The sequence below is a fragment of the Pongo abelii genome, chromosome 1, assembly GCF_028885655.2.
Source record: "Pongo abelii isolate AG06213 chromosome 1, NHGRI_mPonAbe1-v2.0_pri, whole genome shotgun sequence".
Taxonomy (NCBI): domain Eukaryota; kingdom Metazoa; phylum Chordata; class Mammalia; order Primates; family Hominidae; genus Pongo; species Pongo abelii.
In genome coordinates this window covers 17770226-17795671 of record NC_071985.2, presented here as the reverse complement: position 1 = coordinate 17795671, position 25446 = coordinate 17770226, and the positions used below count along the sequence as shown (strand labels likewise).

The window sequence follows — 25446 nt, the reverse complement described above, 5'->3', positions numbered from 1 at the left end:
CAGACCACTGGAACAGAACAGGAAACCTAGAGACAGACCCATGTATAAACAGGATATATAACCACTGTGTTGTTACAAGTTAGTGGAGAAATAATAAAATATTCAATATGTGGTCCTGGGACAATCATTTACCACTATATAACAACAATTCCAACTTGATTAATGATCTAAGTGGAAAAAGAAAAGATTTAAAACTTTTATAAGAAAATACAGGGTAATACTGTTATAATTTTGATATAAGACAGAGTTGATTAAACAAGGAATAAAATATACAAGTTGAAAAGATTGATACATTTGATTATATTAAAGATTTTAGAACTTCCTTTCAACCAAAGTTACTATAACAAAATTAAAAGGCAAGCTACAGATAGGGATAATATATTTGCATATCATTTGTTTATTCACTTGTTCATTCAACAAATATGTATTTTTTTCTTTTTCTTTTTCTTTTTTTTTTTTTTTTTGAGCCAGAGTCTCACTCCGTTGCCCAGGCTGGAGTGGAGTGGCACAATCTTGGCTCACTACAACCTCCACCTCCCAGATTCAAGTGACTCTCCTGCCACAGCCTCCCAAATAGCTGGGATTACAGGCACATGCCACCACACCCAACTAATTTTTGTATTTTTAGTAGAGATGTGGTTTCACCATGTTGGCCAGGCTGGTCTCGAACTCCTAACCTAAGGTGATCCACCTGCCTTGGCCTCCCAAAGTGCTGGGATTACAGGTGTGAACCACCGCGCCTGACCTCATTTGACAAATGTGTACTGAGTGTGCAGTATGTGCAGATGCTATCCTAGGCAGTGGAGATATCACAAAGAATAAAACAGACGAATCCCTATTTACGTGGGGTTTACTTTCTGGTGGAAAAGACAATAAGTAAAATAGTAAAATATATTGTATATATGATTTAAAAAAAACATGGAAGGGAGATAGGAAGTGCCAGGAAGGACATGGGTTGCCATTTTAGATAGGATGGCTAGGAAGGTGTGCTAGTTTTCTATTGCTGCCATAACTAAATTATCACAAACTCAGTTGGCTTAAAGTAACACAAATTTATTATCTTACAGTTTTGGAGGTCAGCAGTCAGAAAAGGGACTTATTGGGTTAAAATCATGCCCATAAACCTGAGTTTCTTCCTGAGGTTCTAGGGGAGAATTTGTGCCCTGACATTTCCTAGTTTTTAGAGGCTTCTTGCATTCCTTGGATTGTACCCCCCTCCACCTCCACCCCAGCCAGCAATCTCATCACTTGGATCTGTTTTCATTATGACATCTCCTTCTCTCTGTTGCCTCCCCTTTCACTTACAAGGGCCCTTGTGATTACATTGGGCCCTTCTGGATAATCCAGGATAATCTCCACCTTAAGATCCTTAAATATAATCACATTTGCAAAGTCACTTTTGCCATTAAGATAACACATTCACAGGTTCTGGGGATAAGGATGTGGATATCTTTGGGGGCTATTATTTGGGGTACTACAGAAGGCCTCAAAGAGAAGGTGACATTTCATGAAGGAAGGACATTTCATGATATTTCTTCATGAAGGAAGAAGGGAGCAAAAAATCTGTGGGAAGAACAATCCAAGCAGACAGAGTAGATGGTGCAAAGGCCTTGAGGCAGGACCATGCCTAGCCTGTTTCAGAACAGAAAAGAGGACAAAGCAAAGTTAGCAAATAGTAGATAAGAAAAAGGTAATGGAGTGGTGGTGAGGGCCACATTACGTAGGGCCTTGTAACAACTGTGACCTTTACTCTGAGGGAGATGAGAGTCCTTGTAGAGTTTACTTAGTGCAGTGACATTATCTGATGTATGTTTTAATGGAATCACTCTGCCTGCTGTGTGGAAAAATAGCTGAAAGTTAATCAAACTTGAAAGTGGGAGACCGGTGTATTAATTATGTATTGTTGCATAACAAGCTATTCCAAAACTGAAGAACTTTAAAACAACAATTTATTATTTTTCATGATTCTTTGGGTTGACTGGATGGATCCTTTGCTCCGTGGTGGGGATTTCTGGGTTCATCATGCAGATGCACTCAGGAGTGAGTTTGGCTGTGACTGGGAAGTGCAAGATGGCTTCACTCATGTGTCTGGTGCCTCAGGTTGGTTGTCTGGAAGGAACAGGGGCTGTTTAGGCTTCACTTGCGAATGGGTAATCAGACTTCTCACATGGTGACTCAAAGTTCCGAGAGAGCTAAAGTAGAAAGTGTCACGTCTCCTTAAGGGCTAGGCCCAGAACTGGCTCAGCATCATTGCTTCAAATTCTATTGGTCAAAGTAAGTCAAAAGGCCTGCTCAGTTTCAGGGAGGAAATGGACTGCATCTCAATGAGGAGGATTGACATCCGTATGTAGTTAGGAGGCTATTGCTCTATTTCAAGTGACAGATGATAGTAACTTGAGTTAAGGTACTAACAGAATTTGGGGAGACTAGTTGTAATATGAATATGTTTTGAAGGTAGATCCAAAAGGATTTTGGTAATAAAAAGTATCTTAGTCTACTCAGGCTGCCATAACAAAATACCATAGACTGGGTGGCTTAAACAATAAAAGTTTATTTTCTCAAAAGCTCAAGACTGGAAGTTGAAGATCAGGGTACCAGCATGGTTGTGTTTTGGTGAGGACTCTCTTCTTGGCTTGTAGATAACCACCTTCTTGCTCTATCTTCAAATAGCCTTTCCTTGGTGTATGGAAAGAGAAAGAGATCTTTTCTTACGAGGCCACCAATCCTAATGGATCAAAACCTTTCCTTGGTGCACGGACGGAGAAAGAAATGTAGCCTTTCCTTGGTGCATGGACAGAGAAAGAGATATTTTCTTGTAAAGCCACCAATCCAATCCTAATGGATCAAAACACCACTCTTATGACCTCATTTAACCTTACTTATCTCCTAAAAGCCCTATCTCCAAATATAGTCACACTAAGGGTTAGGCTTCAACATGAATTTGGGGGGGAGGGTGGTCACAATTCAATCCATAGCAAATAGGATATGGAATGGGAAAGAGATGACTCTAGTGTTTAGTCTGATCTGCTGGAAGAATAGAAATTAACTGAAATAGGGAACACTGCTGAAGAAGTAGGTATTGGAAGATGGCTATGTTCAGTTTTAGACATGTTAATTTTGAGAAGCTTGTTAGACACTCGAGAATATAGTAAATAGGTAATTTGATATGAGTTTGGACTGGATTTGTGAGTTTTCTGAACTGAATATATAAAGTGGGGGAATTGTTAGATTATAGATGGCATTTAAAACCATAAGAATGGGATCAACAAGGGAGTAAGTAATAGAGAAGAGAGGAGGACTTCTGCAGCAATTCAGTGTTTGGGGAGGTAAGGAGAAACTATAAAGGACTGGGAAGAAGTGGCTACTGAGATATTATAGAAGGAGAGTCAAGAGAATGTGGTTTCTAGACACAGCGAATGACAGCTGTTTTAAATGCTGCTTCAGGGCCAAGTGAGATGAGAAGTAAGAACTGACGATCAGATTTTGCAATGCGGAAGTCATTGCAAAATCCCTAGATTTTGACAAGAGCAGTTTCTGAGAAATGATGGGGTGAAAGCCTGATTAGAGATAGATCAAGAAGAATGGGAGAAGTAGAGATAGTAAATGTTTGCATCCTGTATGGCACCAATCACATTGGCAGGCATAAACCAGGCACAGAAATATTTGTTGAAATATTGTCAAACCTATAAAGTACTTTACATACTTTTTTATTATGGAGTATTAAAAATAAACTTAAGCTGGCCAGGCAGGGTAGCTCACACCTGTAATCTCAGCATTTTGGGAGGCTGAGGTGGGCGGATCACAAGGTCAGGAGTTCGAGACTAGCCTGGCCAACATGGTGAAACCCCATCTTTACTGAAACTACAAAAAAAAAAAAATTAGCTGGGCATGGTGGCGCACACCTGTAATCCCAGCTACTCAGGAGGCTGAGGCAGAAGAATCGCTTGAAGCCGGGAGGCGGAGGTTGCAGTGAGCCAAGATTGTACTATTGCACTCCAGCCTGGGCAACAGAACGAGACTCCATCTCAAAAAAAAATAAAGAAATAAAAATACAAATAAACTTAAGCCATATTGTTTAATGCTTTTTCCTAATAACATTGAATTATCTATATATTTACATATATATAGTAAATTTACATATATATACACAATATATTTACAAGACTTGAAAGGAATGTTTCCCAATACTTTTAAAAATTTGTTTTAATAGCTTCATTGAAGTATAATTCACATGTAACTCATCATTTAAACTGACTGATTCAACAGTTTTTTAGTATATTCACAAATAGGTGAAACCATCACCCTAGTCAATTTTAGAACATTTCCGTCTCCTCACAAAGAAACCCCACATCCTTTAGCTATCACCCCTCCACCTCACTGTTCCATGGCTCCTAGCCCTAGGCAACCATGAATCTACTTTCTATCTATAGATTTGCCTATTTTGGATATTTTGTATATATGGAATCATATAATAAGTGGTCTTTTGTGACTGACTCCTTTCACTCCGCATAATGTTTTCAAGTTTCATCCATGTTGCCGCATGAATAGTACTTCATTCCTTTTTATTGCCAAATGATATATCATTTTGTTTATCCATTTATCTACTGAGAGACATTTGGGTTATTTCTACTTTTTGGTTATTGTGAGTAGTGCTGCTATGAACATTTGTGTTCAAGGTATATAGTTAACAGTGGAATTGCTGGGTCATATGGTAATTCTATGTCCAGCTCTTTGAGGAACTGCCAAATTGTCTTCTATAGTGGCTGGACCATTTTACATTCCTACCAGCAATTGATCAGGGTTCCAATTTCTTCATATCTTCACCAATTATTATTTTCTGTCTTCTTTTTAAACATAGTCATCCTAGTGGATTTGAAGTGATATCTCATTGTGGTTTTACCCATCACTCTTTACTTCTTCAATATGAGCTTCTCTTTCTTGTGTTATAAAACTGGAACATCATTTTCTCCTACTACATCCTAGCATTGCTTGAAAAATAAATCTTTGAATTTATTCACAATAAAGGTAATGTGTATACTTCACAATACCACTCTGGATCCCACAGATATCTTTTAAATATTATGGTTATCTTTTAAAAAACAGAAACTCCAGATTCTTACAATTCCCCACGGTCTCTTCTACCCCAGGATTTAGTTATTTATGTAATAACTAAGTGAGGGAAATGTTGAAATAGATAATCTCTTAATTATCTTCTCTTTACTGGATTACATGATTTTCTTTCAATATCCAAAACAAGTTTTTGTTTTTTTTTTGAGGTGAAGTCTTGTTGTGTGGCCCACGCTGGAGGTCAGTGGCGCTATCTTGGCTTACTGCAAACAAACCCCCTGGGTTCAGGAGATTCTTCTGCCTTAGCCTCTGGGGATTACAGGTATGTGCCACCACGCCCAGATAATTTTTGTATTTTTTAGTAGAAACTGTTTCACCATGTTGGCCAGGCTGGTCTCGAACTCCTGACTCAAATGATCTGCACGCCTTGGCCTCCCAAACCAGTTTTGATATGCGATTTTTCTCTTAATCAAATGGTGACCAATGAGAGGATTTATGAACTGAATAACCACCATGCAATTGAAAGGCTTAGTGCTTCATTCAGAGTAAAATATAGGCAATTAGAATGCAACAGGGGGCCAGGCACAGTGGCTCACTGTAATCCCAGCACTTTGGGAGGCCTAGGCAGGTGGATCACTTGAGCCCCGGAGTTTGAGACCAGCCTGGCCAACATGGCGAAACCCTGTCTCCACAAAATAGAGAGAGAAAAAAAACAATTAGCCGTGCATAGTAGCATGTGCCTGTAGTCCCAACAACCTGGGAGGCTGAGGTGGGAGGATCACTTGAGCCTGAGGAGGTCGAGGCTGTAGTGAGTGAGCCGTGGACTGCAGCCTGGGTGACAGAGTGAAACCGTGTCAAAAAAAAAAAAAAAAAAGCAACAATAACAAGTAAAAACAACATCAGAGGTAAGGTCTTACTAAAAATCTTTACCTTCCTCTCCCTGACTTGGGGTGGTTGTCTTCCTTTAAAAAACAAACAAAAAACTGTTTTGCCAAGTACCAAAACTATGTGTTTGCATCTGAAGCAATAAAACAAGGAGACAGGGTAGGGATGCAGGTTGTTACAGACGTTGAAATCTATTTCCTGACAAAAGAGTAGCTACAAGTTGGGACACCTGGGGAAGCCTGGGGTAAATACATATGCAAATAAGTGCTGGGAAAGTGCTCCTGGGATTCACCTCCCTTAAATACTTTCAGAAGTCATTATAGGTTATGAAACTTAGTGTTCTAATCATTACATTTATGGGAAAGAGTGGAAAGCAGTTCAGGTAACATAGCTGTAGTTGAACAGGCTAGGGGAGTAGTGGCTGGAGAAAGAAAAGAAATATAGTTGATCTAGGTTTTGGAAAGTTGAGATCTTGGGATGTGCTACTCCAGGAGAGTTAGGAAAAATACGCTTTTCCTCGACTATGGTACAATACAGTAAGTATTGACTCTGAAAAGGTTCGTAAGTACTGGCTTCCCTGGATCTAGAGGGAGTCACATTAAAATGGCTAGATTTGTATCAGAGCTGTCTTTTATTCTTTTTGGCATGGTCAAGTCATTTCTAATCAGAGTAGGGGGAATACTGGTAGATCAGATGTCACTCAAACTCATGAGAATTATCTGTTTAACATCCACAAAGCAAGTAGCCCAACAAGCAAGGTCCCCAGGAGGAGCCTACTTTATCCTCAAGGAATCTGCTTAGTCAATTCACGTATTCACAGGGCTGCAGAGATATGAGTGGTGGTTACCTTCGTGCCAGAGCAGAACATGCCTTGTAGTTACTGCCATATTCTAGCCAAGTTATTCCATTTACTGTTCTTTTGTTCCTAAATTAACAAGGAGAAAAGACTGTGTGTACAACACATGACTACAATATAGAGGTTATTTAGAGAAAGCTTAAAATGTACTTGTGTTTTCTGTACTAGGCCTAGGGCACCCCACTTACCAAGCCTCGGCCTGAATTTCTCTCTAGACGGTGCTGAATTGCCACCTAGTTACCCATCCTGACGCCAGGAACGTGATTTTTCAACAAACATTGACGGAAGCTTACATGGGGCCGGATCACAGCGCTGAGAAGCACTAGGGCTTGGGGGGGCACAAAGTCTAGATATGGCAGCACCTGCTCATAATGAAAGGCCCACAGTTTAGTGGAACACACCTGCTATTACTCAGCTTTCTCTCTGTCATTTTGTTTGGGAGAGCCCTGGTGGGAGAGGAGTATGGTATTTAATATTTAATTGAGCAGTTATATGTGAAAGAGCGTCTTCACGAGCCTTAACTCCTTTCATCCTCAAATAACCCTACAAGGCGGGTACTATTCTATCCCTATGTTACAGATAAGGAAACTGAGGCAAAGAAGTTGTGTGCTTCATCAAGGTCACACAACCACTCCGTGGAGGCAAATTGAACACAGGCTGTCTGGCTCCTGAGAACCAGTGGAGAGGAGGGAGACGGTGGGAGACAGGCAGGGGGAAAAGGTGGAAGTAGACCCGAAGGGCAGGCTTGATCTTCATAAGAGAAAACAGTACTAACACCATCCACTGATTGACTTGCACATTTCCATCACTTAAAGCTCCTGGCGTCACTGCCAGGAATGGAAAGTTAAAAAACTCCCAGCTCTGTAAGGTTCTGCCTGGATCCTGAAAAAAACCTTCCCACATGCCCCGAAGAACTCGAGGGCTCGCTCGCTTGTATCTCACACCCCTTGCCCAGGGCACCGGAGGGCGCGCTCCCGCGGACGAACTACAACCCCCACGATGCACCGCGCGCGAAGCTGGGCCCACGCTGCGGGAAGAGTCAGGTGTCCCGAAGGTGCCTTCAGAAAAAAATTACGTACGTTTTTCGTCGCTGTCCCACGATCACAAAGATCTCAGCTCCAGGAGGACGCATCGTCTTTTTAGTGACAGTGCATACTGTGAGGCGTGTAGAGTCGCTTCTGTCTTCAGGCACAGCAGAGGGCGGCCGCAATAGTACGCTCGCGCGGCGGGGGGGTGGTGGTCCCCGGACCACGCGGTGGGCGGAGCCAGCGGCGACGGCCTCCCTTCCCCTCCGGATGCAGGCCGGAAGTACGTGAGGGGAGATTTCCGGCCACTGCGTTGTAGTCGGCCCGGCTGCAAAGCGTTTTTCTGGAGGCTGATTTCCCAGGTTCTCTCGGCCTGTACCTCGCGCACTCCTCTTGCTCCAGGTCCTTCAGTCTCCGCTCGTCTCACCATAGGCTGTGACGACATGAGCAACAAAGAAGGTGGCGTCCTTAACACGGGGCGTTATTTATCCAGAGGGGGAGGTTCTCCAGTCTTTGTATGCAATTTTCCCCTTTTCACCCTTGAAGGATGCCTTCGTCGCTTGCAGACTCGGGGGCGGCAGCTCTGGTTCTCTCCCCGGCCAGATCGGCCCTGTTTACACCTCCTTTTTTCTTAAATCTTTGAGGTGTGATTTTATCCTAGTTCAGTAATTGCTGTAATGCCAGATCATAGCACCAGTTGGTGGAAACTCGGATGATTTGCTTGGAAAGGCCTGGGCAGCATCTCTGTCAGTCTGCGGGGAAAGCGTCTAAGGCGAGGGCCCTGTGGGTATCTGGTTTTAAAGCAAGGAGGAGGTTTGCCTGTGTTCTGTTTTGCAAACTTGGTGATGGAAGATCCCTCTCTAACTTTTTTCTTCTCTATATAAGGATCAGGAGGGTTCAGGAAAAGGAAGCATGACAATTTCCCACATAACCAAAGAAGAGAAGGGAAGGATGTTAATTCATCTTCACCCGTGATGTTGGCCTTTAAATGTAAGTTCTCTGCAATGTAAGTTGATGAAGGGGAGAGAACAAAATTATTTAGCCATGGTTATGCGCAAGAAAACAGTCCCTAAGAATTTAGATGTGAAACTTTAGCTGGAGGTTTTGTGGTGGCGCTAGATCTACCCTAAAAGTCTGGATTACAAAGGCCTGCACTTTTATGTCCCGTTAAGAGAAATATTAGTAATCAGGTAAACATGACTTAAACACAAGAAACAGTAAACCTTAGCTAATTAATATTAGACACGTCACATACTCAAGAATTGTGTACCTGATAATATTTACTGCTGTTATATGCTAAAATATATTTTCATTTAGTGTGTATTTGTTTCCTCTACTAGACTTGAAGACAGAGACGGTATCTTTAACTGTAACACTTTGCACAGAATGGGAGCTTGTATCTGTTAGTGAATCTCGTATATCTATATACGCATATTTTCACAGTCCCCTTTTCTCAGCATATTAACTTGGACAAGTTATTCCTCATTTCAAAACAAACACAAAACAAAATCCTCTTCCTTTTGTCCCTGTCTATCCACTATCCTGTACCTTACATTTCTGTGATTAAGGAAATCTGGGAAGGGCTTAGCTGGTTGATTCCTATTTGCAGTCACCTGAAACCTTGATTGGGGCTGAAGGATCCACAGCTGTTGATAGTTCAGGCCTTTTGCCTGCAAGCAGCTCTCTGTTACTGTCCACATGAACTTCTTGTGCTGCTTGGATGTCCTTTGGTATGGCATCTGGCCTCCTCCAGAGAGAGAGTGCAAGAGAGCAAGGAGGAAACCACAATCTCAGTATGTCCTAATCTCAGACATCAGACACTGTCATTTTTGTCACATTGTGTTTGTTAGAAGGGAGGCAGTTTTAAAAACTCTCACATTGAAGGGGAAGGAAATTATGTCCCACCCTTTGGAGGGAGGAGTCTTAGGTGATTTGTGGATACGTTTTAAAACCACCACAGTATCTACTGTGATCGTCAGAAGTTTAAGACAGCTGGCCGTAATTGACTAAAGAGCGTACTGATAAAGAAGGTGGAGTTGCGGCTGGGTGTGGTGGCTCACGCCTGTAATCCCAGCACTTTGGGAGGCCAAGGCGGGTGGATCACAAGGTCATGAGTTTGAGACCAGCCTGGCCAACATGGTGAAACCCTGACTCTAATAAAGTACACGGCGAAACCCCGTCTCTACTAAAAATACAAAAAATTAGCTGGGCGTCTGTAGTCCCCGCTACTTGGGAGGCTAAGGCAGGAGAATGGCGTGAACCCAGGAGGCGGAGCTTGCAGTGATCCAAGATCTCGCCACTGCACTCCAGCCTGGGCGACAGAGCGAGGCTCCGTCTCAAAAAAAAAAAGTACGAACAATTAGTTGGTCGTAGTGGCAGGTGCCTGTAATCCCAGCTACTCAGGAGGCTGAGGCAGGAGAATCTCTTGAACCCGGAACGCGGAGGTTGCAGTGAGCCGAGATCGCGCCGTTGAACTCCAGCCCTGGCGGCAGAATGAGACTCCATCTCAAAACAAAGAAAAGGTGGAGTTGCTTCTAGGGTGGTGTCCTCACTACCTGTCTGCTGAACTACAGTTTTTTTTTGTTTGTTTGTTTTGAGACAGAGTCTCACTCTGTCACACAGGCTGAGATAATAATTAGGCACGATCTTGGCTCACTGCAAAACCTCTGCCTCCTGGGCTCAAGCCATTTTCCTAACTCCGCCTCCTGAGTAGCTGGGACTACAGGCGTGTGTCACCATGCCTAATTTAAAAAAATTTTTTTTGTAGAGACAGGGTTTCGCCATGTTGCTGGAGGCTGGTCTTGAACTCCGAGCTCAAGCAGTCCGCTCGTCTCGGCCTCTCAGAGTGCTGGGATTACAGGCGTGAGCCACTGCGCCTGGCCTGAACTATAATTTTCTTTAAGACCTAGCTCAAGTAGCTGCTTTCCTGTGAATGCGTTCTGATTTTTCTCTCAAGCCGACTTGGTGACCAACATGAAATATTTATTGAGTATCTGCTATGTTCTCGCATGTATTAGTAGTGAACTAGAAACGTAGTTTCTGCTTTCTTAAGTTTTTTACATATATTTGTTATAGCATGATTACATTTTATTTGTTTACATCTCTCTCCCTCATACAGGACTGAGCTCCTTGAGGATAGGAACTGTACCTTATCTAACTTTGTGTTCATAGTATCTGACACACTGGTCGTTAATATGGCCATAATAAATAATGAATACATATTGATTATCTTAACCCTGGCCTAATTATTATCTCAGTAATAAAAGACTAGAAATATTTAGGTCCTTGTCAGCTACTAATTTAGTTAATAGTTTAAGTTCTCGTTTTTTCAGTTCATGCAGTATACATGATTGAGTGTTTCCTATAGGCCAGGCAGCTTGCGGGGCTGTGGAGTGAAAAGACTTCGGAAATAAAGGCATTATTAAGAGAGTTAAGTGGTTTAAGGGTATTTCACTGTACAGAGCTTGATAAATTCAGGAAGTTTATACTTGAAATTTGCTAAGTAAGTAGATCTTAAATGTTTTTACCACAATTAGCTGGGCATGACGGCATGCGCCTGTAGTATGCTTATAGTCCTAGCTACTCTGGAGGGACTGGGGCAGGAGGACTGCTTGAACTCTGAAGTTTGAGGCTGCAGTGAGCTGTGATTAGGCCACTGCACTCCAACCTGGGCAACAGAGACCCTGACTCAAAAAGGAAAAAAAAAAAAAAAGCTAACTGAGGTGATGGATACATTAATTAGCTTGATAGTGGTAATCATTTCACAGCGTATATCAAAGTGTCACCTTATATACCACATACACACACAGGTTTTTTTTGTTTTTTGTTTTTGTTTTATTTTTGAGACAGCGCCTCATCCTGGCCCAGGCTGAAGTGCAGTGGTGTGATCTTTGCTCACTGCAAGCGTAGCCTCTTGGGCTCAAGTGATCCACCTCAACCTCCCAAGGAGCTGAGACTACAGGCATGTGCCACCACACGTGGCTAGTTTTTAGATTTTTTTGTAGAGGCAGGGTCTCACTGTGTTGCCCCTGCTGGTCTTGAACTCCTGGGCTCAAGTGATCTGTCCCCCTTGGCCTCCCAAAGTGCTGGTATTACGGGCATAATCAATTATGCTTGGCCTTATAATTTTTAATTGTCAGTTATACCCCAGTAAAGGTGGAAAAGCAGGAAGACAACAGGGAAAAAAATTTTAATAAACTTGAAAAAAGTCCAAGTTTCTTTTTTTGGTGGTTTATATTATTAATATATGTGGTTAAAATAATTTTTAAAACTTTATGTAACTTTTTGTTACATAAAAGTAATTTTTGTTACGTGTCATTTTGTGATAATCTCGTTTACTAAGTTCATTTTTTACAACTTGTACAGTATTCCCGTTGTGAGACTAGTAAAACCCAGTTAAGGCATACCTATATTTAAAGAAGAAAATATTTTAGTTAGTGGAGCCTTTTTGATTTCCATGTAATTTAGAAATAAATAAGATGATTTTATTCTCTTCATTTTTATAAACTGAATAATAGTTGCTTTCTTACATATAGAGACAGTACTTTTAGGTACAGGCTGCTTTTGCTTTCTAGCCATTTTTATTCTAAGAAAATTAAAATCATTTCCCTTTTTTTTCCTTTCATAAGATTTACCAAGTGTTTTGGAAAAGTTTAACATAAAAGCTTACAGGTCTGTCAGAGGAGATTTTAAAAGGGATTACATGGGAAGTCTTTTTTTTTTTTTTTTTTTTTTTTCAGATGGACTCTCACTCTTTCGCCCAGGCTGGCGTGCAGTGGTGCAGTCTCAGCTCTTCAGCTCACTGCAACCTCTGCCTCCTGGGTTCAAGCGATTCTCCTGCCTCAGCCTTCCAGGTAGCTGGGACTACAGGCCTGTGCCACCATGCCCGGCTAATTTTTGTATTTCTAATAGACATGGGGTTTCACTATATATTGGCTAGGCTGGTTTTGAACTCTTGACCTCAAGTGATCCACCCACCTCAGCCTCCCAAAGTGCTGGGATTATAGGCGTGAGCCATTGTGCCCGGCTCAGAGAGTCTTTAATGAGAAGCACTAGCTTCCAGAGAAAATTTCATGAGATAGTATAGTTTGTTCAACTCAATCCCAGGATCTTCAATGTCCGAGCAACCACTTTGCTATCAAAGTTTGAGTTAATTACATTAAAAGGAGTTACCAGATCAATATTCTACTGCTGTTGAATCATCTGAGTAAAGAAATACTGTCTCTTTTTAAATTTATTTTGAAGTAATCTCAAATTTATTTAAAAAATTGGAAGACTTAATGCAGTTGGAAAGATAGTACAGAGAATTTCTGTATAGGCTTGACTTAGATTGACCAATTTTTAACATTTTGCCACTTTTGCTTTATTATTCTCTCTATATATGTAAATGTATATGGCTAACCATATATTCTGAACCATTTAAGAACAAGTTGCATTCATCATACCCCTTTACTTGTTAATACTTCAGAATATATTTCCTAGGAAGAAGACTATTCTGTTGTATAACTATAGTGTTGTTAACTAATTTCAGGAGATTTAACACTGACACAATACTTCAATCTACAGTGCATATTTTGACAGTTGTCTCAATAAGGTTCCTTCCAGCTTTTCTCTCTCTAGTCCAGTAATCTAGAACAGGATCACATATTACACTGCAATGTCTCTTTTTAGTTTTCTGTGATCTGGAACAGTTTCTCAGTCTTTGTCTTTCTTGACAATGATATTGATTGAAGAATATAGGTCTTATTTAATAGAATATTCCTCAACTTAGATTTGATTAATATTTTCTCATGGTTAGATTCAAGTTATGCATCCCTGGCTGGAATACTACATAAATGATGATTTGTTGATTTGTTCTTTTTGGGGGTATTGCAAGGGACCAAGTAATGTAAGGCTTCATAAAGAGTTTGGAGTTTGTTAAATGTAATGCAGAGTCATTAGAGAGTCTTAAAAACTAAAGTATATTTTAGAAATGTCACTCTGGCAGCTATAGAAAGGCAAGGTGGGCAGACGCAGACCAGACAAGAGACTATTTTGTAGTTCCGGTACAGTAAGGTATTTGTAAGTAACTTAGAGGTAATAAAGTAGTAAGGTAACTTAGATTTGGATGACAGTAATGAAGCTGATAAGACAGATTCAACAGTGCTTTATAAAATTAACTTACATTACTATTGTGAGTAGTTTATATTTTATTCCAACTGCATTAGCATACATTTGAAAAAGTAATAGCTAAGCAGCAAAATAATACGTTATTCCATGTTAGGGGCAGTGCTTATTGGGCACATGGATTTGCAGTTCCTTTTCAACAATTTCTTAGTTCCCAGGAGATTACATACCCTTAGTACGTTTATCTCAAACTACAACAGATGCTCTTATCCATTATGTTATACTGCTTATGACTTCAACAAGCAGTTCAGTCAGGAAATGTTTTGTGAACACCTGTTGCTAGACATGGATCTATGCTCTGATACAGTGGTGAAACAAGTACATTTACAAATAAATAATATAATTTTAGCTAGCGAAGGATAAATGTAAATCAGTGAAGCGTGGTAAGGAATGGAGAATAAGGGAGGAGGGAGGCACGTGATTCTTAAGCAGTCCTTGAGCAGAATGATATCTGACTGATGAAAGCGAAATGTGAGATGATGAGAGGCGGTAGCAAAAATAGAGGCATCAAGAAAGGTACAAGCTTAGAGAATCAGGACTAGCAAGAAGGCATAGTCTGCCTGGCTCGTGAGCTAAGGGCAGGACATGAGGCAGTTTAATGTGTTAGAGGCATGAATTTACTATGAAAAGATTCTAGATTCTGCGGGTTATTTTTCCCATAGGTAATGTAATCTTTATGTAGACTCCCAGTTGTTGTACTGTTTTGTTAAATGTTAGGTATATACAACGTTCCGTAAGTTTTGTGTTCTAGAAAAGGTAAAGTTTTCCTTCAGTTAAATTTATTTAATACCTTTTGCTCTAAGTATATTCACAAAACTTTAGATGTAGTCTTTTAAACAATAATAAAAAGTAATTATTTTGTTAACTTAAGAATTTTAGTAAGGAACAAATTTTGAGGCTGAAACATCTGATAGTGGTATAATGAAAGCTTTTTGTTCTTTTAAAAAACTTAAAACACTGTTTTCGTTTGGCAGTCTCAAGTTAGGCTTTCTGTAAAAAGTTTACCAAGGTAAAATTCTTTGAATCTCAATATTCGAGACTAAAACAAATTAAGCAGAATAGATGAAACTTAAGTTAGCTTAAAAGGTAAGCAGATTGGCAATTATATGTAATAGATATAAATAAAGTATTCCATTCAGCATTAAGTGCTGATAGAATACAGGTAAGGAGAAAACAGTAACTATAAGGAATCAGAGTGCTGACATTTAAGGAGACAAATGTGTGAGAATTTTCCTGAAGGCAAGACATGTTAGAACTGTGAAAATGCTTTGTTCTGTAAGGAAAAGGATGCATGAAAGTGGGGAGGAAATCTTTTCTTAATGTAATATTATGTAATGGGAGATTTGTGTCCATAACAATTTGACAGGTTGAAGATTAATTTCTATGTGGAAGTGTTGAGTCTTCGAAGATAGTATATAAGAACTGGACACCACAGCCTGCATTCAGCCTTTCATCGATCTCAGGAACTCTTCTTCATTTTCTCCTACTTTCAGTTCTTTTCCTAGATTTCTAACATCCTAACTCAATTTTCAGCTGACATTTTTCCAGCCTAATTAAATATTGATGTTTCTTACTGACCATTTTCAGATGAACTCTGCCACAGCTTTCTATTGATTGCAGAACTACTTTATGATCTAGTTCCCTAGTTATAACAAAACTAACTCATGTAGTGATTGTCTATTTTCAGTCATTTTTCCTTTTTTTCCTCTTTACTAATCTTTCTGAAAATATTTCTCAAGTATATTATGCTTATGTATGCAGTATTACTACATGGTAAAACTAAATTTGAGATTATGTACTTTCTAAAATAAATGGGCTAACTAGATTTTTACTTAATATTTAAATGTGATATAATATGGTAGCTTTTTAAAAAATGAAGATATAATACACATACTGTGGCATTCACTTTTAAGAAATTTGTTTCATGTTCGTTTTAATATACACGTGCTACCTTACTACAATTGACAGATTTTTAGAAAATCTTCAAGGATTCAGGAATTTGTGAGCTGCTGTGCGTTGTTGGCATTTACAGAAATTATTAGATACTTAGTTTTAAAGGTTTAGAAATCTGGGAACATTAAGTGGACCTCTTGAGCTACTTGAGTGCTGTTAGTGATGTATACCTAGGATATTTGACAATTAACACTAGAGTCAGTAGGTGCTAGTGTTTATAAACACCTTTTTGTATTTTGAGAATTAGTGTCATTACTATCGTGTTCTACTTCAGAATGAAGTCAGGTGACTGCAGTCATTGCATTTACATTGTGACATCTTTTTCTTTTTTTCTTTTTTTGAGACGGAGTCTCGCTCTGTCGCCAGGCTGGAGTGCAGTGACTTGATCTTGACTCACTGCAACCTCTGCCTCCGGGGTTCAAGCGATTCTCCTGCCTCAGCCTCCCGAGTAGCTGGGACTACAGGCGTGTGCCACCATGCCCAGCTAATTGTTTTGTTTTTAGTAGAGATGGGGTTTCGCCGTCTAGGCCAGGATGGTGTTGATCTCTTGATCCATCTACCATGGCCTCCCAAAGTGCTGGGATTACAGACGTGAGCCACCGCACTCAGCCTATGTGACATACATCTTAAAAATATTGTTTGATAGGCTTTGAGTATAGAATATACATGCTTATGATCATAATAATGTGTTTTTAGCATTTCAGCAGGAACTTGATGCAAGGCATGACAAATACGAGAGACTTGTGAAACTTAGTCGGGATATAACTGTTGAAAGTAAAAGGACAATTTTTCTCCTCCATAGGATTACAAGGTGAGTAAGCATCTTTAGAATTTATTACAGTTTGATACTAGCTATTAGAATATTCTGTGACTTTGAGTGTGAGGATTAGAAAACATCAGCAGCAGGTACAACTTAAGAGTTAATATTTTAATAAAAATAGGTCTCAGCTGGGTGTGGTGGCGCGCGCCTGTAATCTTAGCACTTCGGGAGGCCAAGGCGGGCAGATCACTTGAGCTCAGGAGGTCGAGACCAGCCTGGGCAACATGGTGAAACCCTGTCTCTACTAAAAATACAAAAATTAGGCGGGATTGGTGGTGCACGCCTATCGTCCCAGCTACTTGGGAGGCTGAGGTGGGAGGCTTGCTTGAGCCTGGGAGGCAGAGGCTGCAGTGTGCCGAGATCCCACCACTGCACTCTAGCCTGGGCAACTGAGCCAGACCCTGTCTCAAAAAAACAAAACAAAAGTCTGTAGGGGTTGGGTGGACTTAAGAAAGAAAAATTCAGAGCAGCTAGGGATTTTGTGTTAAGATTATTCATTAAGATATAGCTATTGTCTGTGAAAATATGTTAAATATTTTGATTGTTAGAGCCTGTTACATTAAACTTTATTTGGATGATATGCGTGAAAATTTTAATATTATATAAGTGTTAAAATCTGCATAACCTATTTTCTCATTCATTTTTGAACTCATTGCAATCTGGCTTTCTGCCTCAGAATTACTGAAATGCCCTTGTTACCTTCATATTATTAAGTCTCTGTTTTCTTATTTTACATTTTTGTAGCATATGATACTGTTGACTACTTAATTCTTTTTTGAAAGTTCCTGTTTCAGTTTTGTGACTTTTGTTTACATTTTTTTTCTCTAGGACTTTACTATTTTATTTTTCTATGCAGGCTTTGTATATTTGATAGACTTCGTCATTGCAAGTAAAAGAAACTAACAAACTAGTCTAAGCAGAACGGGGAAATTAATTATAAAAAAAGCCACTATCAACTAGCAGATTTCTTATTTTATGCACTATTTTTTATTAGAGTTGTGATCATATTGTTCATACAGTTTTGACTAGTAAACTGAGAAAATAGTAGACTTCAGAAAAATTAGAACTTTTCAAGATTGAGCACTATCTTATGAGCAGCTGAGGATCTCCATCTTCCATCTTTGCTTGTTTGCTTCACAATTCATTTGACCTGATTCCTTTGCCTTTCTGTTTCAGGAGAGGTAGAATAGTATCTACCCTACAACTCCCCAGCTTATGTGTTTTAGTCCAGCTTCTGAAGACTGATTGTTGTTACAAATTCCAGATGTCTCCAGAAGGGTAGCTGTGATTGGTTTTATACTATATATCATAGAATGTAGGGAAGACCACATATAATTTATTAGCTTTTCATTATTGATGATATTATTGCCCGGGCATGGTGGCTCACACCTGTATGGGCAACATGGCAAAACCCCATCTCTACAAAAAATACAAAAAAACAAGCTGGAGATGGTGGTACGCACCTGTAGTCCCAGCTGCTCAGGAGACTGAGGCAGGAGGATTGATTGAGCCCAGGTGGTCAAGGCTGCAGTGAGCCATGATTGTGCCACTGTACCCCAGCCTGGGCGACAGAATGAGACCCTGTCTCAAAAAAAAAAAAAAGATACTGAAGTATTCCACTCAGTAACATGAAACTTTAAGATAATTCTCATATTTTAATTTTTATTTCATTAAATGGAATCTAATTTGCCATACATAGATTTATTGAAATATGGCACTGTTAACATTTTCTTTTTCTTACCTGACTCTGTAAAATTAATTTTTGCTTGTTTTCTCATATCATTCTTAGATAGCTTGTACATAATAAGGCTTGTATTATCAAAAGAAGCAATACTGTTCTGATTAATTATGGACACTTTTTTTAGTACCTATTGCAATTCTAAAACAATTGCCATCAATATTCAGCAGTAATATAAATAACAAAAGCAATAATACAAAGAAAAAATACAGATTGAGTATCCTAAATGCTTAGGACTTAGAAGTGTTTTGGATTTCGGATTTTGGAATAGTTGCAGATAATGTATGGGTTGAGCATCCCTAATCTGGAAATCTGAACTCTGAAGTGCTCTTGTGAGCATTTCCTTTGAGTGTCTTGTTTGTTGCTAAGAAAGTTTTGGATTTTGGAGCATTTTGGATTTCGGATTTTCAGATTAGGGTTGCTCAACCTGTAAGAGGAATATGACAGGAGACGTTAACATTTTAGAAAAATCTTCATTACTGTGTGAAGTCATGTTTTAAATATTTTTCCACCAAAAAATAAATGCTCATTATAATAAACTTAGAAAATAGTAGTCTTTAGAAAAATTACAAATGACAGAAAAGTAAAGCTACTTAATGAGACAAATCAGTCTGTAGTACCCAAAGATAGCCTTTATCAACTAGCAGATTTCTTATTTTGTGCACTATTTTTTATCATAGTTGTGATCATACTGTTCATACAGTTTTGACTAGAAAATAATAGACTTCAGAAAAATAAGAAACTTCAGAAAAAATAGAAACTTTAGAAATATTAGAAACATCAGGAAAGTAAAAATACTTCATGAAAGAGGCTGGATGTGGAGGCTCACGCCTGTAATCCCAGCACTTTGGGAGGCCAAGGCAGGCAGATCACTTGAGGTCAGGAGTTTGAGACCAGCCTGGCCAACATGGCAAAACTCCGGCTCTACTGAAAATATAAAAATTAGCCGGGCTTGGTGGCATCCCAGCTACTTGGGAGGCTGAGGCAGGAGAATTGCTTGAACTCAGGAGGCAGAGGTTGCTTGCACTCAGAATTGCGCCACTGCACTCCAGCCTGGGTGACAGAATAGGACTCTGTCTCAAAAAAAAAAAAAAAAAAAAAACTTCATGAAAGAAATGAGCCAGTCACAGTACACCTGAAAAACTGTTAGTGAGAAGACCTCATGTATTTTCACTACAAAATTATTTTAATAGACATAGATAACTCTTCTTCATTGAGCTTCAGTAGTTTGTGTCTTTCAAGGAATTTGCCATTTCCTCTAAGTTTTGAAATTTATTGGTGCTAATTTTCATTTTGATTTCATCTTTGACCCAAGAGTAATTTAAGTATGTTATTTTGTGTCCAAATATTTTGGGAGTTTTCCAGACAACTTTCTGATACTGATTTCTAATTTAATTTCATGTGGTCAGAGAACATACTTTCTATAATTTGAATCGTTTTAAATTTATGGAGCCTTAATTTTGGCCCAGGATATGGTCTATCTGGTAAATGTGTGTGCACTTGAAGAGTGTGTATTCTGCTGTTGTTAGGTGTAATTAAGTCAGATTGGTTGATAGTGTTCGTGTCACTTATTTCCTTATGATTTTCTGTAAACTTGCTCTGTCAGTTATTGAGAGAAAGAGGGTGACCTCTCTTGACGATAATTGTAGATTTGACTTTCTCCTTGAAGTCCTATCAGTTTTTTCTTCAAGTAACTTGAAGCTCTTTTATTTGGTACATTAATATTTAGGATTGTTATGCATTTAATGAATTGACCCTTTATCATTATGATGGTATCCCTGGGTACAGGCTTTGCCCAAAGTTTGATGTTAATATAGCTACTCCTGTTTTCTTTCGATTGTTATCAGAACGTATATCTTTTCATCCTTTTATTTTTAATCTATTTGTGTTTACATTTAACATGGATTTCTTGTCTCTCTTGCTTTTTAAAAATCCATTCTGAAAATCTCTGCTTGTTAGTGCAGGTGTTTAGACCGTTTACATTTAATGTAGTTATTGATATGGTTATAATTAAATCTACCATCTATTCTTCTCTCCTTCCTGCCTTATTTTGGATAATTTTTTATGATCCCATTTAATCTTATTTGTAGGCTTATTAGCTATGCCTTTTTTGTTTTGTTTTTGTAGTGATTGTTATATGGTTCATAATATATATCTTATTGTCAACTATTCTCACTTTGTACAATACTGTGTTTACTGAAATTTGTGCATATAAGAATCTTTTCACTTTGCATGATTTTTTGGTAACAGTTACTTTGCCAGTGAAGGTCACAGTGTTGATGTGCCCAAGTTTCAGTTAACACAGTACCATGCAAAGTAAGGACTACTTATCACTTCACATATGGTATAAAAATCTTATACTTCCTTTTCCATTTCCCCTCTACTAGCTTGGCCTTTTTTGCTACTGTTGTGATTCATGTTATTTCTACTTTTGTTGTTTCCACAATATGTTATGATTTTTACTTTAAACAGTATGATTTAAAAATAAGAAAAATATTTATCCACATTTACCAATTTTTGTAAATGTTCATTTCTTTGTGTATAGATTCAGATTTTTATCTGGTATCATTTTCCTTTTGCCTAAAGAACTTCCTTTAATAATTTTTGTAGTGTCAGTCTGCTGATGATAAATCAATTCTTTCTGGCTCTGTGAACTAAGGGAATTGTTCTGCCTGCTCACTTTGGGCAATTCTTTTTCCAGCCTTAGGTAGTTTCCTCACATGCCTGCACGGATCAGTACTCAACTGAAGAGGAGGTTGCTTCTATAAATCTCTGAAGCTCTCTGTTTATACAGCTTTCTCCTCATTGTTACTCTGCTCTGCAAATTTTAGCTGTCTTGATCCCCCAAAACTCCCAACTCCTTTTCTACTCAGGCTGACTCCCAGGCTCCACCTAAGTTTCCTGTCTCTGTACTGTCACTTGGAAGCTTTCCAGGCAATAAGATGGGGCAGTCAGAGGGTATATGTTGTTCTCCTCCCTTTCCCCAGGGATCACTGCTCCATGCTGCCTGTAGTCCAGTGTCTGTAACCATTGTTTTCTGTATTTATTTTTTCTTTTTAGTTGTTTAAGGTGGGAGGATAAATCCAGTCCATGTTACTCTGCCCTTACTGAAAGCAGACATCTATCCATATATTATATTTTTATGAACAAAATTTTTCTTAGTTATAGTAAACATAATTTTTGTATAGTTTTTTCACTTAACAGTGTGTTAATAGCATTTTCATGTTCTCCATACTATGAGTAGTTTTGAGTAGTTTTGAATTAGAAGTATATGAATGCATACAATATTTAGCCCTATGTTGATAATTAGGTTATTTTAGTTTTTCACTATTAAAGCATCTGATGTTCTAAAAGTTCCCAATATCTTGATCATAGTGCTCCTGATATGGAAGATATATTGACTGAATCAGAAATTAAATTGGATGGTGTCAGACAAAAGATATTCCAGGTAGCCCAAGAGCTATCAGGGGAAGATATGCATCAGTTCCATCGAGCCATTACTACAGGTAAGTCTGGGTTTGTTTTAGGGTAATATATATTTTAAATAGTGTGCTACATGGTTAACATGTGAGTTGCATGAATTTTAAGTGACACCTGATGAAATAATAATACTGACTTTTAAAGAACTGCAACTTTGTAGTAATATAGAAGTAGTCCAAAGGCAAGTTGGCTTTATTTATTTATTTATTTTTTAACAGTGTAATGATGGTCATTGATTGATTTTAATAAAGTATTTGAGAACACAGATTTCATAGGATGAACTTTATTCTTGAGTATGTAGAATGTGTTCAGACAGGGCACATCTCAGTGGTGGCTCACACCAGTAATCCCAACACTTTGGAAGGCCGAGGTGGGTGGATCACCAGGTCAGGAGTTCGAGACCAGCCTGGCCAAGATGGTGAAACCCCGACTCAACTAAAAAATACAAAACTTAGCCAGGTGTGGTGGCGGGCGCCTGTAATCCCAGCTACTCTGGAGGCTGAGGCAGGAGAATCACTTGAACCCGGGAGGTGGAGTTTGCAGTGAGCCGCGATCACACCACTGCACTCCAGCCTGGGTGTCAGTGCAAGACTCCGTCTCAAAAAATAAAAAAAAAATAAAATAAAAATTTGAGGGTATACTGGATCTTGGTGGTTATCATTATTTTCAAATAAATTGAATAAATGTATAAAGTGCTTGATTCTTTCCTCTTCTTTTTCTAATGTGGGTTCATTGCTAGGACAGATACTAGATAATTCAGAAAAAGGTTCAGTATCCCTTATCCAAAATGCTTGGGAACAGAAGTGTTTCAGATTTTAAGTGTTGAAATATTCACAGTTTACTGCTTGAGCATCTCTAATCCAGAAACCTGAAATGCTCCAATGAGCATTTCTTTTGAGCATGACTTTTGAGCATCGTGTCAGCACTCAAAATGTTTTGGATTTTGGACCATTTCGGATTTAGGATTTTTGGATTAGGAATGCTTAATGTCAGTATCCTAAGATTTGCAGGAAGACTGGGAAATGAGTTTATTTGGTATCTGCTTAATACGAATACCCAGTTTTAGCCTAAACGTTTATAATTTCAGCACTTGTTTTTTCAGAAATGTTGATATGTCTGTCTTCTAATATGGGTAAGAGAAAGTACCAGCATACATTACTTAAAACTGAGGGTGCATTGTTGGAAACTGAAGTGTAAAACAGTTCTGTGAGGAGTCATTATAACATATTACCAAATGAAATACAGTCTGCCATCATAATTTATTAATATGAGGGATTTATTTGATTTTTTAATAGCATACACAATAAAGATGACTTCACGAATTTAGTTTGTTGTGAAGTGGCACAACCTGTGAAGTGTGACAGATTTGGCTGGAGTGGGAGAGAGGATCAGAAGTACTGGTGGGAAGAAGGGTGAAGTAAAAGGTAAATCAAGCTTGGCAGAAAACATGAGAATATCTTTATAATAGTAGCTGTGACCATACTACAGATAGATTCATAGCAGGAAAATATTTGAGACAGAGTAGTCCTGCTATACATAAGTTAGGTATGCGTGTGTAATCTTGAGGGCTACTGGGTGGTGGTGGTGGGGGACCAAGTTAGGTCTCTCAGTTTCTGGAAAGTGCTTGAACTGAAGCAGCAGTACAGTCTAAATGTCTGTATTAAACAGAAATCCAGTTCTACAGCTTTTCCTAAGTATCCTATTAACCTGAATGACTAAAGGCAAGAGTTTGAATAACTTCCATAATCTTTATCATTTTTTCTATCACATCATCATATAGTATGCCTATCTTGCAAAAATTCATGACAGTTAATAAATAATAAAAGCTGATCACAGTAGTTCTCACTTTGGACTTTAGTCTGCTTAAAACTTGTATTTTAATAAAAATTCACATATTTTCCCCACAATGTTGGTGCCTCATGTGTGAAAAAGTTTTTCATGTTTAAACTTCTCAATTCCTTATTAGTGCATGATTAGGCTCTACTAATTGTGACAACATCAAGTTCCCCAAATATCTGTGGGACATATGGGACATTTCAGATTTGCTGTATTTGGCCCAGTAGTTCTATTTTGTATGTCCTCATGCATCAGTGAAGTATAAAGAGTTTAAATAAGGGCCAAGACCATATAGATAATGATACCAAAAGCAACCTAGAAAGCTATACATTGTCTTACAGAACAGAGAAATGGAGAGAAAAAGGTGAAAGGGAAATAGAGTATTTCCTAATTCAGGAAGGAAGTGCTGTACTCTTGGAAAGATAGAACATTAAGAAAATGGGAATGATAGATCTTCAGATTTTCCTACTTCACTGTATCATTGAGGATTATTATAAGCACAGTGGTCTCTTTTAGGCCTTCGTTTATGATTTGTAAGTTTCCTTTGAAGACAACTTACTCATGGATTAAAATAATGGATTTTCTATATCTTTCCTGTAAAAAGTCTGTAAAATGAGGTTCTTTGAATTGAAGCAATAAAGATGTTTTTTCTTAAAGTTAAGGAATAAAGCAGTCAAGTAAAGAGGTGTCTAGCACCGAAAATTTTGCTGACAGATATTTTATTTGATAAAATAAGGTTATTTATAATTGGATTAGCATTAACAATATGATGCTTATGAATAGCTTGCTGCTTGTAATTGTTAAATGCTTGTTTTGGTATTACTCCAAATAGTTGTTCTTTTGACTTGAAGATAAAACAATTCTGGCAGTGAACTAAAGGAGTTCTGTGCTTTTCCTCATTAAGAATAGTGCTAATGGCACGCAGAGCATTTCCCTAAGGGATACTTGTGTGAGCTCAAACATTGAGTATCCTAATAATTGAACAACAACAAAACGTCAGGTCTGTTTTCTACACATTTCTTATCAGAGTAGATTACAGATTGTCCCAAGGGATGGTTAAACAAATGAACAAATAATTAGCTGCTTGAAATAAGTCACTTAAAAAAAAATTTGTGTCCTGTCATTTTTTTTCCCTCTTGTTGAAAAATTAACAATTTGGGGGAAATGTCCTCCATTTCAAAGAAAAAATACATGTTTTTTTCTTAAGTTTAGTTTATATCACTGATAATGATAAGAATTGTCATTTTTTGAGACATTTCGGTACACAAAGCTAAGTTTATATCCTAATTCATATTTTAATTCTTTTATCCAAGAATGTGATGATGGGTAAAGTGGATGTTTTGGGCCAGTTAAGATATGTTTTTAGCCACTATTCTTTATATTCACAATCTCACAGGTTTTTGCAATACCTCTAAATCATAGATATTTTTTACCACTTCACAAGCGGGGAGATTGAGGCTCTCAAGTTATGCTCAGGGTCATAAGCTAGCACGTGGTACCACTGGTTTCTTCCCACATGTATTTCATTTACCTCTTGACTTTACAACCTAACTCCTAGGAAAGGCTTTATTTTGCTCACCCCAAATACTGAGGTTTTCCTCATATACCCAGCACACACTGT

At 38.5% G+C, this 25446-nt stretch overlaps 1 protein-coding gene and 1 long non-coding RNA gene across 3 annotated transcripts in view; one reads left to right on the top strand and one right to left on the bottom strand.

The window, feature by feature from the left end:
• Positions 1–942: 942 nt before the first annotated feature.
• On the bottom strand, positions 943–8057 carry LOC129060969 (uncharacterized). The gene is made up of 3 exons (XR_008527885.2): positions 7888–8057; positions 6800–6877; positions 943–2781 (listed from the first exon to the last, which is right to left on the bottom strand). It is a non-coding gene; the product is annotated as an uncharacterized LOC129060969 (long non-coding RNA).
• Positions 8058–8117: 60 nt separating this feature from the next.
• Positions 8118–25446, top strand: part of TSNAX (translin associated factor X) — a 38007-nt gene continuing 20678 nt past the window's right edge. The window contains exons 1-4 of one of the 2 annotated variants that reach the window (XR_002915606.3): positions 8118–8292; positions 8719–8823; positions 16648–16762; positions 21885–22015. Coding sequence is in view for 1 of the 2 variants with exons in the window: in NM_001131907.2 (NP_001125379.1) it covers positions 8277–8292; positions 8719–8823; positions 16648–16762; positions 21885–22015 (367 nt within the window). In the remaining variant the exon portion in view is untranslated. 2 annotated transcript variants of the gene reach the window in all.